Below are 14,286 nucleotides of genomic sequence, written 5' to 3'. Positions count from 1 at the left end.
TAAGAACACAATAAATAGGACGTTCCAGAAGCCAAAGTCATATATTGAATATTTGGCTGGTTGATACTTTCAACATCTTCTATACACTATAATACAAGTTTGTATGAACGACGTCTATAATTTTGTGCAAATTCTTCTTTCTATGTTATCCGTACCAACCGAATGGTCCAGATTTTATACCAGAAATCTTTTTTGTTTTTTCTACACAAGACTCGCATGGTGACACTTCAATTAGGCTATAAATTCTCTCCCCAGTGTTCCCTATTCCACAGGTGATACTGTTGAATGCATTCCAATCCACAAACTATAGTGTCCTCTCTTCAGTAGTTGCTCTCCCCTTCTCCATTGTCTGTGACTGCAAGTATCTCCTGCCATTTAGCATTTAGTTCTCCAGTTTCTCTTATTACTAATGCTAAACCTATCAGGCTCTGTTTCCTCCTTTGTAGGTTAACATTTACCCTTTCTTCTATCTGTTGATCACAGTGTAATTCTAGCCTGCCTGGTCAAAATGGTAGATATCTGTATCTGCCCGCCCGTAACACAGATTGCTTAGCAAAATGTCATGAATAAAGACACACTAAAAATCTTAGAAACAATAGAGAAAAAAGGAGGAGGCTTAATCATCATCTCATGATCATCTTCGCAAAGCATCAGTTCTCAGTGATTGTAGAATGGAAAAGAAGATCAGAGAGTTGCAATGTGGATAACTCTTTCATCTTTTATTTCATAATGTTCATTTTGATGGTAATAGATTTTTAAAGTTCCTTACAAGTTCATTTCATCATTTATATAAAACTTGTTTGAATAAGAGCCCCTCCATACTGAATAAAAATCTGCAAGCAGGTCCATAAATAGGCCTATCAAACAGGCATTAAAGGCATGGTGGGAGTAACTTCATAAGGGGCCGAATTAAATTTTTTAATGGAACACTCACCAAAAGTTTGGGTAGAAGATTAACACGAATATAATTAATCTGTTTATGAAAGCATGTGAAAGCAACCAGCAACACAGCAAGCAAATAATGTCATTATTGAATACGGAAAAGAGATGACAAATGCAAATTGTTTGAAATTTTTCTCTTTTTTTCTTTTCTTTTTTTTTTCTTCTGCTGTAGGTGTTAATCTGTGCACCTGTGTAAGGGTGGTGGGTGTTAAATGCCAAATACTTTCTGGAATTTTTTATTATTTGGGAATAATTCATAGAACTAGTCAGGCCAATAATTCATAACTATTTGGGAAAGTTTTCAGTAACATGGAAAAAATTGTAGTTCTGCTTTGAGGTGGAGATATTATTTATAAAAAAAGTAAAAACAAAAAGAACTTCCAGGCTGTATAATCTTTACACTGAGGTCCCAGAATGTGAAGCAGAATTTCCAAACGACCTACCTTTATCAATTTATATATCATCAGATCTATCATGGTGCTTAGTCAGGTTCCAAGACAGCTCTTTTCAACCCTTTCTTTGGTCCAAGAAGATTGGATTCCATACTCAAAACAATCAGATCATTAAGATCCATGCTGTCTTGCTTTGACCGAAGGACCAATGCTGAATATCTGACATAAGAAAAATCAAAATGCAGAACCACCACCCTTGGTCTTCCCAAGCATCACATCTTTTGCCTCATTAATTTTTGAAGCAAGGTAATGACTTCCCCCTGCATCTGGATGGTTAGCAACCATCACCTTTTTGTGCGCTTCTTTTACTTTCTCTGGTGTGGCATTTTCCCTGTTTCAAAATAACGGGGAGAAAAGAAACACTTTTTCAGATTGGTCAATGACAAAAAAAAAAAGACACACTGCTCGGGGACAAAACAACAAGATTAAGCAAAAATAAACGGTCACCAGTTATAGAGTAAAAGACAGATGGACTAAGATTTGTTCTATTGTGATGTGCTCATATTTTACCACCTGCAAACCATGCTCAGAATATAATGAACAGACACCTAGAAAACAATCTTGATTTTTTTTTCCATACACATTTGTTCGTGCCATTTTGATTTTTTTTTTTCATGCACGTTTGTTCATGACATTTTGAACACTTACTGATTCCTACTTCTTACACATTTGGCTGATGGAAGCATAACTTCAAACTTTCCAAGAAGAGATCAAATGCAATAGTAAATACTTTTTCAGAACACGTAAATCCCTTCTACGGTATTTACTCCACTTACTCCTGGACCGATGTAATCTACTCTATGAAAAAGTGGAATATCAATATGACCATCTCCAATATACCCTGCAAATTCCACGATGATGCTTCTAGCTTTTCAGTTTTCGAGCCCCCAAACTATCATCAGCACCGAGAGTTTATGTATAATCCATGCCTCACTAGAATATAATACTAACCCTACATCTGTTACCATCATTAAAAAAAATATTAATCTAGTCTCTTACCATCATTAAAAGAAAAATAATATTAAGTCTCTGAGTAAAAAAAAAAAGTTAACCACCAATTATTTTTTTTAGAAATCAAATCAATGCGGCATACTCCATCTCCACCTATCCTTCATATCATATTAGTATCCTACGTAAATTGACAAATCATTAGCACTTGCCATAGGCTGAACTTCTTGTAGAACAAATAGAAAGGTAATGAGGAAGCGCACATGTGCATACAAGAATGAGCCCGTACATATTTAAAAAATAATAGCCCTCAATGCAAGTGATTTGGCAGTCTAGTTAGTGAAGGAAAATGTAAAAATAATAAAAAGAAAACTTGTTTTAGCCACATAAATGTGTAACTGAAGTTTTAAACAACTTATGATGCAAATACAGAGCAGAAACAAATATGCACTTTTAAGAATTGTTTAAGGCTATGAAAAAAATCATTGAAGATACAGCTATATAACCAGTCTATGCATGCTGATACAAAATGATAATATAAATAATGCTATTTACTTATTCGGTTTCTCGTCAATAGTTACACATACCTAATTCCTAGAATGAGAGCAGCTTCCCTTTTAGTCATGGTAGGCTGGAAGCCACCTTCATAAAACTTGCGCATCCGGGGGACAACTGGCCGTGCCTTGTATGCCTGCCAAGCTTGGATTCCATATCTACCAGCAAGAGCAGCCGCAGCAACTGCTAGTCCTGCTAATAATGGTAGAACCTGCAAGCATATCCAACATTTATAATAAAACAAAACTAAACCTAGAATATTGGATGTAAACAATTACGCTCTTGAAGTAGGAAAATACAGCAATTCTATTCTAAAAAAATTCTTGCAATTTTTACAACCAAAATTGACGAAAGGCCTTTTTTGGCTGCGTGCATGGGTTATCCCTAGAATTAACTCAATGTTAAAAAGCTGACCCCAGTAAGAGGAAGGTAAGCAGTGGGGAGAGCACAAATTTCTACCATAATCCTGGCAAACAGGGATACCAGGAATCACCTATTGAAAAGGAATCTGTAGTTCATATTTTTTGGGGTATACTAAGATTTGGGGCTTCCCCAATTGCCTCAGTTTCTTCTTTCACAGCCATTACCCCCTTTCTGAGGATTATCCACCAGACAGCTTATGCAGGCACCAAGAGGCCCCAAGTTTGCAAAATTCTCAAGTTTTAAATGGATAACATCATTCCTCGAACCAAGAACAGGACAATTTAAGCACCCATCCACCCTCATTTATATTCAGTCTCCATTTCATTGTATATACTTGATTAAGAAGTATAACCTGTCTATCTAGGATCCTCCTTGATAGTTTTGCTTCACCATACATCCAAGTTATGCTATGTACTACAACTGTGAAGCTTCTTTAAATCCTTTTTACCACTTCCATCAAAGTCTCTCCAATCTCCACCTCTCTCCTCCTCTTAGATGATTACATCAAGGTACAAACTATTTTTCTTCAATCAGATGCATAATCATAAAATAAACCTTCAAAGTTGATTGACTCGCTATCTGTCGACCAGCATGACAGATCCACCTCAACATGGTTCCAATGACCATCAACATCTTCATCATCATGGCTTCATCTCTTAACCACCACCACTGCCTATCAAAATTGTATAATTGCTATCCTAATTGCAAAGTATTTGATAATCGGTAGTCATTCTAGAAATCTAAACAAAAGGCATGAATGTTATCACATCATCATATCACCACCATCAGCAGCAACCCCATGTCCACCACCATTATAGTCCCAACCCTCATCTCCATCCTTGTCATCATTATCAGCTTTGCAGGGATGCCGATACTAGCATGATTTGGCACTGCCCCAAAACCAAAGCTGTCCTTCAAACCATCCAAGGAATCATCTCCACCATTTTCTTGGCTAACCATTTATTTCGTTGGACATTTTTTTGAATGTGTGGCCTGAATCAAGGGGCTTATCCTTCAAACTGTTCAATCTCACCCACATTCTCATAATGATGTCTGAGCTATGATTGGAACAGCCACAAACTTATATTACCAGATCCTTTGCGCTTTCTGCTTGCATCAAACAATAACTCAATAAAAGATTCCAAAATTTAATAATAATAATAATAATTGGTGGAGGATTAATAATCACCAACTATATCTCTTGTGATGCTAAAATAAGACCCGCCCTCTCCTTCCACAGTTTATGCCAAACATACATTACTGAATAGTTATCCATATGGCTGCAACGAGCAACATGCCAATAGTTTGTTGAACCTATGTCACAAATTGCATCACATAATATCATCCTTGCGAATGAGATACAAGCAATTTGCTAGAAATGGCACCCGATAAATTTTTCTAAAAGCATTTTTGCGCTTCCTTGTTTGTCATCATGGTAACTGCACTACATCCTCTTTCTAATCTCAACAACCATCTCTTCTATTAACAAAAACAAGCTTCTCAGTTGAGCTATCTAAAGTATTAGCGGACCTTGGCATTGTATGCCTATGCCTCGACATATCAAAATGATGATTACGCACTTCATGTTTGGGCTTGTCCAGTCATCACAGAAAATGGTCTCACCCCAAAAGCTTCCACTTAAAAGGATGAAAGGAAGGATATTGTGCCTATTTCCTATACTTCCTTCTCATACCCATTCACAATCTCATTCTTCTCCCTGCCTTTCAAGGTGTGACAAATCGAAGCAATTTGATGTCTGACTCGGGCCTATATGACATGACCGATCGATAGAAATACTCCAAGAGTGGTTCGAATGTATATACAATGGATTTCGGGAAACATATACCCCATGCTTCCCAGCAGAAAACAACATACATCTATAATTCACTGCATACCTGCCCCTCGGAAATTAGGGGGTAAAAAAAAAGCCTTGGAATCATGAACTATCTGGGGGCACAAAAGATTTTGCACCTAAAGAGGCACATACTTTGCATCAAACCGAGACCAATTCTTCAACTGATCATTTCTTCAAGAAATATAAAATCGATAAACTATGGAATCATCTCCAACACTATGTTTCACAAAAAGAGAGAGAGAGAGATCATAGAAATCCAGATTCCTAAGAAGAAAAACAGTAAGTAACAGTGCTGTTTTTCTTTACAAAAACAAACAAGAAACAAAAGAGTGAAAACAACTCCTAAATCCTCATGGAACAGACACAAGCCCATAAATCACCAAAATCGTAGGGTGAACTCTCTTAAAATATGCCGAATTACCGAGAAAAAAAAGGAATAGTTTTGTTGAAAGATAGAAGATAGCAAAGACTTTGATCTAATTAGCGACTCATATGCCCTCAAACCCCTCTAAACTCCACAAGGAAGAACATAAACACATATCCAAGTCCCCCTTTAACTCTCCTGAAAAGAAATCAGGTTAAAAAAAAAAAAAACTGACCATTTTTCGCGAGTTCCAGACAAGGTGATGATAAGCATCAGTGGGATCACTTAGACTGATCGAGGTTTTCTACCAGCGTCGCCTCTCGCCTCCATCCATCCCTCGCAACCTCGGTAGAAAAAAGAAGGAAAAATGTTCGACACCCAAGCCAAAGCTCTAGTTGTCATCGGTCCGAGCTGAAAGGCCCCCCCGGCTTCAGGTTTTTGACGGGCCCAAATTTAAAATGGCATAATGGATAATTTTACTTTGCAGCAAAAGTTTAATTTTGTTTATAGCTAGATCTCTTGAAAAAATTTTCTTTGCTATATAAAAATTTATTTTTTTCAATAAATTTTCTTGCAATCAAACATATTGTAGTTGTACATGCTAGGCAATTGAAATATTTTTAAGACAACCTTTATGTGTACATAAAATTTATCAGATTCACAAAATCTGATTTAGTAATTTTATAGTCAATTGATTTTGTGTAACATAATAAATTCTTTGATTCCTTACGCCATCTGGCAGGAGAATAATTTATGTGTATGAAATGCTAGTTTTAGGCAATTATGATGTTAGTCGAATGATTTCTTTTTAATGATTTGTTAGTCAATGATTTCTTTTTTAATGATTTGTTGAGGAAAAAAATTATAGAAAAAAACCTTGTTATGCTAAAAACAACAATTGACATAAATTTTGAATATTATATTCAGGGATGGAAATCAAATTAGTTCTTAATTTTGCCACAGATTTTACTCAATAAACTAAAATTTTCTACTTTTTATGTTGCAAATGCTCTTATACTTTATATTATCCTCGTCGATCCTTAAAAAATATTTTCTTTTTTAAATTTTAATAACGAATAAAAAATGAGTAATTACAAAGCAACATATCATAATCATAAAAAAGCAAAATAATTTAACAGAAATGAAACTAATTATGCTATAGAAACTTTTATTCAAAAATTATGTCCTATAAATTATTAAGATATTTTAAACAAATACTTATCAGGAGATCAACAACCTATCTGCAAGTGCAGCCTGAGCAATCAACATAACCTAATCTAGTTGGCATGATTGTAAATAATGACTGCAATTTATGGTACACAACAAGTATCCTCTAGTGATATCAAACGTTGGTAAGGAGAAATTTCGATATCAACAAATATACTCTAATTTTGTATTTTATTATCTTATATATTACCATGACCAATCCTGGAATTATGATTTTGCTGTATATCCATAGCGAGTTTTGGTCAGTTCTAATGTCTGTCCCTAGTTCCAGATTACAAAACTATGCAGTGCACAAGTAGTGGCAGGATTATTTAGGTTTCTATGTATCTTTGTTAATTTTGCTGACTTTCTTTTGTTAGATGTTTGAGAAACTTTAAATATGAAGTGAGATATTTACAATGTTACTAATTAAAATGATTTGTGGTTGATTAAGATTCAGGCATTTAATATTTTAGTTTAATATTAAGATGTTTCATTTCTCTCTCGGAAATGGTTATTATAGTTTAATTTATGCTGTTTCCTCACCTCGTCCAGAAACTGGGATTACCTAGGCCTAAAGATCACTAACTCGTGCCTAAATGTCTTTCGAAAAAATTTCCACGCTATTGTTAGACTGACATTTTACAATATTTTCGTTGTAGAAATAAACTGCAAGTTATAATGCACTTGCAAAAACATGTAGGTGCTCAAGATTTTTAGTCGATTCTGGTTTGAAAGTAAGAATTAATTTATTATTATTGTTGGAAAAAATATACGTGATTATTTAAAGTTTTTGTTTTTTTTAAAGATTGCCACCATCTAATTTTGCATGTTACACCACGATTTTGACCATGTAAGCTAAGAAATGCCAGCATAATTCTCCGTGAGTTATCTATAGAATATTCTTAAGGCTTATTTGATTCGCAGAAAGAATTTTTTCTAAATATTTTTTTAAAAAAATAATTTTTAAAAATATGATATTTAAGAAAATAGTTTTGACATGCTTGATTAATACATTCTAAAATGACTTGTATTTGGTTAAGCATTTATTTTTCTAAAAAAGTTGCATGAAATATTTATTATACTCTTAATAAAGGGAAACATATTATCTATGTATTTTTATGGCTTAAAGATATTTTGAAAAAAAAATAATTTTTCAACTAGCGTGAAAACAGTTTTTCTATATTTTTATTGGTTTTTGTTTTCATGAAATATGAGAATACTTAAACAAAAAATATTATTTTTATTATTATTTTTTACCAACCAAATGAATTTTTATTATTAAAAAAACTGTGCACATTATTACAGCACAGTCACTCAGCTTTTATTGATAAAAATAATATTTACAAAGGGAATAATATTTTATCCAAATATTTTGATAAGAATGATATGTCAGGTAAAAGAGGAATCAGCGCCCAAGGATCACGTGAGCTCCGACAATTCCTCACGTCGATGTGGCACCTAATTAATTATCCGTTCGATTTTTCACCAACGATCAGATGCGGCTTATTCCATGAACCGTCGGATTCGACGATCCAACGGCGAGGAAAGAAAACCTAGCGTGGTAATTAAAGTGCTTCAGATATCGGCTATAAGAACGCCGGCGAGCTAACTCCCAAAACCCTCTCCAGCTCTTTCGAGTACTGATTCTTGCCCTAATTGTCTCTTTTTGGGAGGGCCGAGTCGTTCGACACCGCCGTCACCTCCAAAAGGTGAGGTCTTTGGTTCTCTTGTTATCCGATCCTGTCTGTTTTCATGTCGAATCTTGTCGTAGAAGGAGAAAGATCGCTTTTTTTAAGGCAATAAGTCTAGGATTTCTTGTAATTTATGCGCGATTTTCTGGCGCTTGTTTGAAAGACACATTTTCTTTATCAAGTTATATCGTGGAACGATTACCTAAAGTTGATTCATTTTGTGCATCCGATTTTTTTCATCAAGAAATTTGTTTCTGTTCTCTTTATCGAAAGGATTGTTGATTGCTATTCTGTATGCTGCTTTTGGATTCACAGCATATTGACGTCAAGGATATTAATTTTTGGTCATTGGCGTGCTTTAATTTTCACATGCTTCTATTTATTGGGGGTATATTAGTGTTTCTCCTATAGTTATTAGATCGTGCTTTGAATATGCTACTAGAAGAAATTATTCTTTTGCTTTTAAGTGAAAATTAGGGATCCAAGTGTCGTAGGGACCGGATTGTGAAGTTTGAACCCCTCTTTACTTACAAAAAGTTTTATTTCCAAAGCCAGAATTATCTTTTGGATTTGCTAATTTATGAATTTCCTCGCCAGTCTTACCTAATATTTGTGCATCATCTCTCGCTTGTCGGAATTTTGGCCTCCCCTTTCGGCTGCAAGGACATAAAAGAACTCCTGGCAGCCTTGTTCACGAGGCATATATTGAAGTTTGACAATAGGGAGTCATCATATCCTGAGTCCATTTTTGTTGTTCTCTCATGGATATCATTTTCCCGTACATCACAAAATAGGATCTTTTAGATTTTTCTTTTTTTAGCTTGACATAATGAAGTTACAGTGCTAGTTGCGTCTTAACTATTTAAGAGCTATTCTTACATCAATATCTCTGGTGATCGAATTTTGCTGCTTTCTACATTTCAATTTAACTTTCACCAGTGGGAGGTCGTCCTAAAATTTTGCTAATAATATATGCTAAGCACATACTTCACGACTCAGTCGAAAGAGTGGTTCTTGAAGCCAAGACTCACAGGGTTTATTGAATTTGTCTATTGAAAATATTTAAACAGAAAAACCATTTCTTTAATATCTAACCTCAATTAGTTATGACTAATTTTTTTGCATTCTAGTAGCTAAGAAATGAGATATAAGATTCATCTTGTTTAACTTTGTTATTGATTTCATTGGTTAATGTCTTGATTTTTCCATATGTTATATGCGCATGAAATCACTATCGTGGATTTATTAATTCCTGACTCCCCTTGCATCTGATCCATTCAATAATGATTATTCTATTAATTGTGTATAAGCAGTTTTATTATGTGAGTTTTGTTTTTGCTGTGACTATTAAGAATTATAACCATGCTAATTTATGAATTTCCTTGCCAGTCTTACCTAATATTTGTGCATTGTCTCTCCCTTGTCGGAATTTTGGCCTCCCCTTTCGGCTGCAAGGACATAAAAGAAATCCTGGCAACCTTGTTCACGAGGCATATATTGAAGTTTGACAATAGGGAGTCATCATATCCTGAGTTCATTTTTTGTTGCTAGCTCATGGATATCATATTCTCATACATCACAAAATAGTATCTTTTAGAATTTTCTGTTTTTAGCTTGACATATTGAAGTTACAGTGCTAGTTGCGTCTTAGCTATTTAAGAGCTATTCCTACGTCAATATCTCTTGTGATTGAATTTTGCTGCTTTCTACATTTCAATTTAACTTTCAACAGTGTGAGGTCGTCCTAAAAGTTTGCTAATAATATATGCTAAACACATACTCCATGACTCAGTTCGAAGAGTGGTTCTTGAAGCCAAGACTAACATGGTTTATTGAATTTGTTTATTGAAAATATTTAAACAGAAACCATTTCTTTAATATTGATCCTCAATTAGTTCTGGGTAAATTTTTCGCATTCTAGGAGCTAAAACATGAGATAGAAGATTGATCTTGTTTAACTTTGTTGTTATTGATTTCATTGGTTAATGTCTTGATTTTTCCATATGTTATATGTGCATGAAATCACTATCATGAATTTATTAATTCTTGACTCCCCTTGCATCTCATCCATTCCATAATGGCAAGTCTATTAATTGTGTATAAGCAGTTTTATTATGTGAGTTTTTTTTTGCAGTGACTTAAGAATTGTAACCATGTTTTGAATACTTTAGACATCATATTTTTAGTGTGATTTTTGAACTTAATCATCTCTAGCATATGCAGCGGGCAACCATCAAAAGTCAGCGGGTGGTAGTTAGTTTTCCGTAGCAAACAGTTGTATGACCTGAGGAACCGAACCCACTCATTATATCGGCAAAACAGTCTTTAAGCTTCCAAGTTTCATCACTACAAATGATGATTCCTTGATTACTAAGGAGTTAACTTAATGTTTTATCATGTACTCTTTTTTATTTTTATTTTGTCATCCCTTGTATGTGCTACTGGACAAAATTTCCTTTTTTCTCTGTTATTTAGTGGGTAAATGTTCCATAGGTACAGAAAAATTCGAACTTTGAGCCTCTCTCAACTTTTAATTAACTTCATTTTTCAAAGCCCAGAGTGTGTTTTGGAGGAATTAGGTCTTTTACCAGTTTATGAATTTCTATGTCTGTTTTTCCATAGTATATACACCATTGTTTCTTACGCATCTTATTTGTTGCATATTATTCAAGTGGGTTTTGCCTCTTCTTTCGGCTGCAAGAAAATCTTAATCATATCTTGATGGCTTTGTTCTGGAGGCGTATATGAAATTTCAGAAACAGGGAGTTATCATTATCTTGAGTTATTTTTTCGTTAGCTCTTGGATCCCCTATTCCTGTACCTATATTAAACGATGGTAATTTTTTTTGTCAGCCATATTAGGCGATGGTATATTTTACTTTTATATCTTATGTTTTATTTGGTCCAGCTACACATGGCTAGTCGGTTGAGGTAGTTGGCCAGCTATTTTTTGTTTTATAAACTATGACAACAGTATCTGAGTTTTTTATTCAAATCAACTGTACTATTTCATATCAGTTTGTTTTAGTTTTGCTCCGTCTTTGCAAGATTAAAATGCAGTTTATTTTAGTTTTCATAATTGCTGAGATGTATGGACTGCAATATGTGACTGAATTTGGTATCTGCTTTACCATCTTCTCATGTTTTCCTACTTTTCCTGATTCATTTGTTTTATGAATGCTTACAGCAAGCATGGGTAAGGAGAAGGTCCATATCAACATTGTCGTCATTGGTCATGTTGACTCTGGCAAGTCGACCACCACTGGGCATCTCATTTACAAGCTTGGTGGAATTGATAAGCGTGTGATTGAGAGATTTGAAAAGGAGGCCGCGGAAATGAACAAGAGGTCTTTCAAGTATGCATGGGTTTTGGACAAGCTGAAGGCTGAGCGCGAGCGTGGTATCACCATTGATATTGCTCTGTGGAAGTTTGAGACCACCAAGTACTACTGCACAGTCATTGATGCTCCTGGTCACCGTGACTTCATTAAGAACATGATCACAGGAACCTCCCAGGCTGATTGTGCTGTCCTTATTATTGACTCCACTACTGGTGGTTTTGAGGCTGGTATCTCAAAGGATGGGCAGACCCGTGAGCATGCTTTGCTTGCCTTTACCCTTGGTGTGAAGCAGATGATTTGCTGTTGCAACAAGGTAAGAAGTTCGAAGCCAAATAGTCATTCCTTCTCCCAAATACTTTTTGAAAATGGTATTTATTCTTGATCTTATCATGAATGCTCTTTGCTACTCTCTGTCTCTGTCTCTCTTTCTCTCTATATGTGTGTGTGTGTGTGTGTTTGGGGGGGGGGGGGGTTTATGATGTTCAGTTCATTTTTTTCATTTTTCAGATTTTTTGGGTATGCCAATGTTAGCTTATCATAATTTTTGGTTTGTTTGGCTTGATGGTTCCCTGCTTAGTTACATTGTTTTCTGTTCTCAATTTCTCATGACATTTTCCTTAACGGGTTATTTCCTTTTTTTCTGACCAATGTCCAATTATCTAATTTTGTAGTTGGTCTGAATTTGCAGCTTTTCAAAGAGCAAGCTTTCTGCAACCTTTTAGCATCCTTTCTTTCCCTGCATGTGTATGTGCATGGATGCTTAACTTTTTCAAATTCCAAACAAGCTTCCAGAGCCCCACTTTTTTTGGGAAAAGTTGTCCTTCAAGTGTTTCAAATGGCTCTGCCTACATTATAACCTATATACAGTTAAGAGTCATTCTGAAACATGTGATTCTCCTGGTTATTAATTGCTCTAATATGGTTGCTTTTTTATCTTTGTTTTGTTGGAATTGTGGTAGATGGATGCGACTACACCAAAATACTCCAAGGCAAGGTATGATGAAATTGTTAAAGAAGTGTCCTCCTACCTGAAGAAGGTAGGTTACAATCCTGAGAAGATTCCTTTTGTTCCCATCTCCGGTTTTGAAGGTGACAACATGATCGAGAGGTCCACAAACTTAGATTGGTACAAGGGCCCAACTCTTCTTGAGGCCCTTGACATGATCCAGGAGCCCAAGAGGCCCTCTGACAAGCCACTTCGACTCCCGCTTCAGGATGTCTACAAGATTGGTGGCATTGGTACCGTCCCTGTTGGACGTGTTGAGACTGGTACCCTCAAGCCTGGTATGGTTGTCACCTTCGGGCCGAGTGGGCTGACTACTGAAGTGAAATCTGTTGAGATGCACCATGAAGCCTTGCAAGAGGCACTTCCTGGGGACAATGTAGGATTTAATGTTAAGAATGTTGCCGTCAAAGATCTCAAGCGTGGTTATGTTGCCTCCAACTCGAAGGATGATCCTGCAAAGGAGGCCGCCAGCTTCACTTCTCAGGTTATCATCATGAATCACCCTGGTCAGATTGGTAATGGTTATGCCCCTGTGCTTGATTGCCACACCTCTCACATTGCTGTCAAATTCTCCGAGATCCTCACCAAGATTGACAGGCGATCTGGCAAGGAGCTTGAGAAGGAGCCCAAGTTCCTTAAGAATGGTGATGCTGGATTTGTGAAGATGATTCCCACTAAGCCTATGGTGGTTGAGACTTTCTCTGCGTACCCCCCTCTTGGTCGTTTTGCTGTGAGAGACATGAGACAGACCGTGGCTGTGGGAGTTATCAAGAGCGTTGAGAAGAAGGATCCTAGTGGTGCCAAGGTCACCAAGTCTGCTGCGAAGAAGAAGTAAAGCTTGAGGCCACGAGATATGGGCTGCAACAGCCATAATAGAGCTCGTCTTTTGAGTCATGCGGTGGTGATGTTGACCGCAGGTCGGAGTTAGGTTTTTGTGTTAGAGTTCCTTTTGTTTTTTTCAGGTTAGATACATCTTAATATGGTTGAAATTTTGATTCCATTTTATGATTTTTGGGATTTGAGGTATGTCATTTACAGCTATATACTATGCATATTTGGTTTTATTGGAGACTTCAAACTGTTGTGGAAGAATTTATATTCTCTGGCTACTTGTTTATACTTCCAGGTAGGTCGATGCTATCACCATGTCCAATTTTTTGCCGGTGATTTACCATAAATTTGCACCTATTGGCTTTGGCAACTTTTCAGGTTTCAATATTCTTGTTGGTTGTGTTTTGGAATACCTCTGAATTTGTGTGGAGCATACCGTCATGAAAGATGCCATTCTCGAAGTTGATTGGCATCACTTTTTTTTCTCAGAATTTCAAAGATTGGAGTGTTTATGCGTGTGATGGATCGTAAGCTGATAAATTGCTATTAGTACTTGATGGGATCCCAAGTGTATTGTTTGCTTTCAGCATCATCTATCATGCAACCACATAGGACTTATAAAGCTTCAAGCATTTCCTAAGGAAAGAAGCTGTTCATAAATAGCTCAGT

At 35.9% G+C, this 14,286-nt stretch overlaps 2 protein-coding genes across 3 annotated transcripts; one reads left to right on the top strand and one right to left on the bottom strand.

Moving 5' to 3' along the window:
* Positions 1 to 1,205: 1,205 nt before the first annotated feature.
* Positions 1,206 to 5,947, bottom strand: LOC103702871 (mitochondrial import inner membrane translocase subunit TIM14-1-like). Its single transcript, XM_008785498.5, has 3 exons — positions 5,775 to 5,947; positions 2,930 to 3,108; positions 1,206 to 1,725 (listed from the first exon to the last, which is right to left on the bottom strand). Exons 1-3 carry the CDS (start codon positions 5,775 to 5,777, stop codon positions 1,569 to 1,571), a joined length of 339 nt encoding a protein of 112 aa, XP_008783720.1. The 5' UTR covers positions 5,778 to 5,947; the 3' UTR covers positions 1,206 to 1,568.
* A 2,391-nt stretch (positions 5,948 to 8,338) lies between these two features.
* On the top strand, positions 8,339 to 13,878 carry LOC103702872 (elongation factor 1-alpha). Of its 2 annotated transcripts, XM_039124970.3 has the most exons (3): positions 8,339 to 8,457; positions 11,627 to 12,093; positions 12,740 to 13,878. In XM_039124970.3, exons 2-3 carry the CDS (start codon positions 11,632 to 11,634, stop codon positions 13,619 to 13,621), a joined length of 1,344 nt encoding a protein of 447 aa, XP_038980898.1. In that variant the 5' UTR covers positions 8,339 to 8,457; positions 11,627 to 11,631; the 3' UTR covers positions 13,622 to 13,878. The 2 variants fall into 2 exon arrangements, with proteins under 2 accessions (XP_038980898.1, XP_026658713.1); XM_026802912.4 differs by lacking the exons at positions 8,339 to 8,457; positions 11,627 to 12,093 and adding an exon at positions 12,452 to 12,646.
* Positions 13,879 to 14,286: the final 408 nt, after the last annotated feature.

This window comes from Phoenix dactylifera, chromosome 8 (genome assembly GCF_051530095.1).
Source record: "Phoenix dactylifera cultivar Ajwa chromosome 8, Ajwa_hap1_PhDact_Kaust_v1.1, whole genome shotgun sequence".
Lineage (NCBI taxonomy): Eukaryota > Viridiplantae > Streptophyta > Magnoliopsida > Arecales > Arecaceae > Phoenix > Phoenix dactylifera.
This window is presented reverse-complemented; position numbering and strand designations above follow the sequence as displayed.

Coding starts and splice junctions, on each gene's coding strand:
- LOC103702871 (XM_008785498.5), bottom strand. Junction 1,726..2,929: donor GCTCTCATTCTAGGAATTAG/GTATGTGTAACT, acceptor ATTTTGAAACAG/GGAAAATGCCACACCAGAGA.
- LOC103702872 (XM_039124970.3), top strand. CDS start 11,632: ATGGGTAAGGAGAAGGTCCATATCAACATTGTCGTCATTGGTCATGTT. Junction 12,094..12,739: donor TGATTTGCTGTTGCAACAAG/GTAAGAAGTTCG, acceptor GAATTGTGGTAG/ATGGATGCGACTACACCAAA.